This window comes from Zophobas morio, unplaced genomic scaffold (genome assembly GCF_036711695.1).
Source record: "Zophobas morio isolate AGI-343-1 ecotype UQ-CSIRO unplaced genomic scaffold, CSIRO_AGI_Zmor_V1 ptg000016l, whole genome shotgun sequence".
Taxonomy (NCBI): domain Eukaryota; kingdom Metazoa; phylum Arthropoda; class Insecta; order Coleoptera; family Tenebrionidae; genus Zophobas; species Zophobas morio.
The window spans coordinates 7,215,459-7,220,244 of NW_026972121.1; the positions used below are offsets into that span (position 1 = coordinate 7,215,459).

Below are 4,786 nucleotides of genomic sequence, written 5' to 3' on the forward strand. Positions count from 1 at the left end.
AAGACCCAACTAGACAAACAAAGTCATAAAAATTCTTCGATTTTTTCGGTGAACCGAGGAACCGGCGTCAATAGTAGTAGCGTACGCTCGGGAAGTAAAAATATTAAAAGTGTCAAAAAACAAATTGGAGCAATTTATGGTTTCCCAGAATTCGTCCGCTTTACCCTGCAGCCGATTGCGGCCTGGTTGGTTTCGAGAATTTCTCAATTTTCGTCTCATTGTTCACTGTTAACTCAACCAAGCACGTTGGACTTTAAATTCGCGTAGTTGAAATAAAAATTGAAACGTTTTAAATTATATTAAGGTGATGTTATCCGTTTAGTTTTCAGTGAATTTACGGTAGATTTTGTTTCAAAAATGCAAGACAACTAGTTGGAACCTGAACCCAATTTTTTTTTTACAATATCTGTGATATGTGATTAATTTCGTTAACTCATAAAATTAGAAAAGAAATGATGTGTTCAGCTCTAATAAAATCAAGAATATGCTCAAAATCACACTAATGTTAAGTCTATAATTGTGCCGACCATAGTTACAAAACTCACATTCAAATCAGTCTGGGAGATTCTTTGACGTGTTTACTATAATATTTAAAAAAAAGAAAAAAATGCGCGATTTAGAAACTTCATAGTTTTGGTTTGAAATTGATCATGTTTGAAGCTTTATTTTATCCATTCCATTTGCTGTCTTTTACTGCGGTCTCTCTTGGGTCGGGGTATAGCACCGACCGTACTTTCTTCGACCGATGGGATAATTTATTACTTCCGACATCTTTTCGGTGACAAATTTAATCTTTGCATACTTCAGTGTAGTTAGTGAACTCGTTGTGACCACTGATATAAGAAATAGTAAATTTTGAAATGGGACAAAAGTCGAAAATTCCACTTTCGAAACCACGCAAAAGTCGAAGAAAATTAGGTAGATTATTCAGGTAAAATTTACATGATACGTAAAAATAACATTTAAACAGAATTTTTGCAGAAACGAATATTTAGCTAAAAAGCACTCTTCTGAATCAACAAGTGTATCTACACATATGTTACCAAGCACTTCGGGTACAAATCAATTGACAACACACAAGGACGATCATATTAACATAATTAAAAATAAAAAGATGTAAGTGATATATTTTACGTTAAAACTCATATTATAGAGGAGTAACACATCAACATTTCAGACCAGAATATAATTATTCTCCAGTTACTGTAAGTGATATAAATCAATCCTATGCGAGTTTTCCAGTGGAAAATTTAGATGCAATTAGAAGCAATGAATTACTAAAAGAAGAGGATCATACTCTTATTGAGATACATAATAGCCCAAAAAGGTATTTCCCTATTTAAAAAAAACAAAATCAATAAAGATATTATATAACAATATTTGCAGAGAAGAAGACTGTCCAGTAATTGGTAGGCGTATAATAAATGTTTCCTACTTTTTGGAGCAGTGCATGAATTTCCCTCATCATAGTTTATTTTCATGTGCGTCTAGTTGTGTGAAACTCGTTAAAGAAATAAGAAAAGGATTTATTTCAAAGTTTGTTCTACAGTGTGCAATGTGTAAAGTACAGCACATTGTCGATAGTGATATAAATGAAGGTAAACTGAATACTAATGGAGCTGCAATCCTGGGAATTATGAATATTGGCGGCGGTTATTCTCAACTTAACGAATTAGCGGGGTCCTTGAATATGCCGGGAATGTCATACAGGTTATACAATAAAATTGAGACAAACTTGAACGAAATATTCCAAAATGAATGTTGGCAATCCATGATTGATGCTGGAAAAGAAGAAGTGAAAATTGCAATAGAAAATGGCAATGTAGATGAAAATTGTGTGCCACTTATTACTGTGATTGCTGATGGTGCATGGTGCAAAAGATCCTACCGCACAAATTACAATGCCAAATCTGGTGCAGCGTGCATAGTTGGAGAAAAAACCGGCAAAATACTTTTTCTGGGAATACGAAATAAATATTGTGCAATGTGCGTAAAGGACGAAAGTAAACCCCATTTATGTTTTAAAAACTGGAAAGGATCAAGCTCAGCCATGGAAAGTGATATTATTTTAGAAGGGTTTAAAAGAAGCCTAGAAATGCATGGTGCAAAATATGCATCTTTGATAGGAGATGGAGATTCAAGCGTATACAAAAAAATTATGGAAGCCGAACCCTATGGAGAATTTATGGTAACAAAAATTGAATGTGCAAATCACCTTCTTAGAAATTATGTTACTAAATTAAGAGATATTGCGCAAAAACGGTTTAGTTCGCAAGGTAAAGAAGTGGACATCGTACTACGACATGCATTGAAAAATAACATCTCACGTCTCCGTCTTTCCATAGTTTGTGCTATCAAGTATAGACGGACTCAAAATTATGATCACGGTCAAAGTGTTCAACATCTAAAAAAGGACATAACAAACAGTGTGTATCATGTTTTTGGTGAACATAAACTTTGTGACGTGTACTTTTGTGAAGGATCAAAACCCAATGAAAAAAATTTGATACCTTTGATGGAAAAGTGCGGTTTACTAAACGACATATTAGCATCTGTAAATAGATTATACTATCATAGTAATAGTTTAATAAAAAATATGACAAATAACAATGCCGAAAATTACAATTCGGTTTTAGCTAAATTTATTGGAGGAAAACGAGTGGATTTTTCAAAAAAAGGAAGTTATGAAATGCGGTGTAATTTGGCAGGCTTATCTTTTAACAAAAAAGGTGCATTTTATGACACCATTCATAGAGCCATAACAGCTAGAAGCCCAGGGGCGTATACAAAAAAATTAGCCCAGACAAAAGAGAGACGACGTTTAAACAATCTCTCAAGGAAAAGATTACGGTTTGATTGTGATTCAACCGCTTCCATGATGAGTAAGCGTAAAAAAAAAAATTCGGATACAAATGTAAGTGACGATGAAGATTACGGAGAAAATGTGCGTGCTCTAGATATATGTCCCGTAGAAGTGAGCAGGATGAAGAATGAATTTTTATCTGGTCTTCGAAAAACGGAAGAAGAAATTGCTCAATTATGTGCTGCAACAATAGATCAATCCACATCTAATCTGTGGTACACAGAACGCCGGAAACGCCTAACAGCTTCATACTTTGGGAAAATTTGTAAAATGCGGCCGTCTACTAATCCAGCAAATACAATAAAGGCACTTCTTTATTCGACATTTTCGGGTAGTAAATATACAGATTATGGTAAAGATCATGAACTCACTGCAAGAAAAGATTTTTCTAAAATGATTGAGAAAGATGTTACAGAATGTGGGTTTTTTGTTGGAAAAGATGATTATTGTTACCTAGGGGCGTCACCCGATGGTTTAATTGATAATGACGGGTTAGTTGAAATCAAATGTCCATATAAGGGACGAGATTCTACACCTGAAGATGTCATTTTGAGTAAAAAAATTAATTTTGCAACATTTGTCAACGGTAAATTTCATTTAAAAAGAAATGATAACTTTTATTATCAGGTTCAAGGTCAGTTGCATGTCACTGAACGACAATATTGTTTTTTTATATTGTGGACACCGAAGGGTTTATTATTTGAAAAAATATTTAGAGATGAACAATTTTTTAAGGAAAAAATGGAAAAAAAGTTATATAAATTTTATCACAGTTATTACGTTAATAATCTACTAAAATTGCAAACAAAAAATTTAGTTTAGTCATCGTTTGATTAGTTTTACTAATTATTGTTGTATAATTCTACATATTATTAGAGCCAAGACTTCTACCATTACGGGTACATACTATGCATTGATTAGATTAATTTCTGTATATATTTGTTTTTTAGACCTACCACTGTTTGTATTGTTAAACAAAAGTATAAATTGATGTTACTAGTAGAAATTTTGTTATTGTTACTTTATATAATAACCTTATTAATAACTTATTTTCCTTCTCGGCTTTTTGTCAAACACCAAAGTGTTTTACCTGAAAGCATTTTATTTTGAATTTAGACGATAATAACCCGATGGGGAACTAGTTATAATTGAAACGTGTAAACCAACTAATTGAAATACTTACTTAGTTATAAGTAAAACAGTTTTATAAATACGAATAAATAAAAACGAAACAAGTTAGTGGTCTCTAGTTTACTTTTAATTCGCATCACATCATGATATATGAGTACTGATGCAGAAATTGATGATTTTCTCGTTGCATTTCAATATATGGAGGTATTCAGTAGAATCATACTGACAGTCGAAACTGATTGTGGCGGACTTACAACAAATCATTTTAAATGTTGCTTTTGCGAAAGTGTTTATTGTTATGTGAAATATTTTGTGTTCGAAAAATAACTGCATTTATAATTTTTGCGCTATGTTCTTTTTTTGTCGTAAATCAATCAGTTTCCTAATTAGATTATAATTGCTTGGACTTGGTATTTGTTGTCTTCATTTTTCGAAGTTCATTTTTGTACTAATTCAGATTTTTTATTATTACTTATTATTTTTTTGTGAACATTTTATAAATTCTTGCATGAAAATTGGACAAATATTGGTGAACGAAAGTCGAACAATAATGTACCTACGACAAACGGGTCCGAACTGTTACCAGAGATTATGGGTGTCATAAATTACACCCCAGCTTTCCTGGGTGTCGACCAGCTTACCACTCCTTTTCGTCTTTATTTTTCTACATGCAAACTTCTCGTGAAGACAAGAACACGACAAAAGTAAAAATTCGACCGTTTTCTTTTAGCAAACATCGCCTTAAAGCGGACGATGATTTTGTACCAGTCTCATATAAGAAAAAAAGAAATA

The 4,786-nt window shown here is 32.6% G+C and overlaps 1 protein-coding gene across 1 annotated transcript; it reads left to right on the top strand.

The window, feature by feature from the left end:
* The first annotated feature begins 313 nt into the window (after nt 1-313).
* LOC135129717 (uncharacterized) lies at nt 314-4,364 on the top strand. Its single transcript, XM_064056966.1, has 3 exons — nt 314-1,116; nt 1,178-1,327; nt 1,387-4,364. The coding sequence occupies exons 1-3, from the start codon at nt 1,037-1,039 to the stop codon at nt 3,683-3,685; spliced, it is 2,529 nt and encodes an 842-aa protein (XP_063913036.1). The 5' UTR covers nt 314-1,036; the 3' UTR covers nt 3,686-4,364.
* Nucleotides 4,365-4,786: the final 422 nt, after the last annotated feature.

Excerpts from the sequence above, each read along its gene's own strand:
- LOC135129717 (XM_064056966.1), top strand. The coding sequence starts at position 1,037 with ATGTTACCAAGCACTTCGGGTACAAATCAATTGACAACACACAAGGAC. Across the intron at positions 1,117-1,177 it reads ATAATTAAAAATAAAAAGAT|ACCAGAATATAATTATTCTC; the intron begins GTAAGTGATATA and ends TCAACATTTCAG. Across the intron at positions 1,328-1,386 it reads ATACATAATAGCCCAAAAAG|AGAAGAAGACTGTCCAGTAA; the intron begins GTATTTCCCTAT and ends CAATATTTGCAG.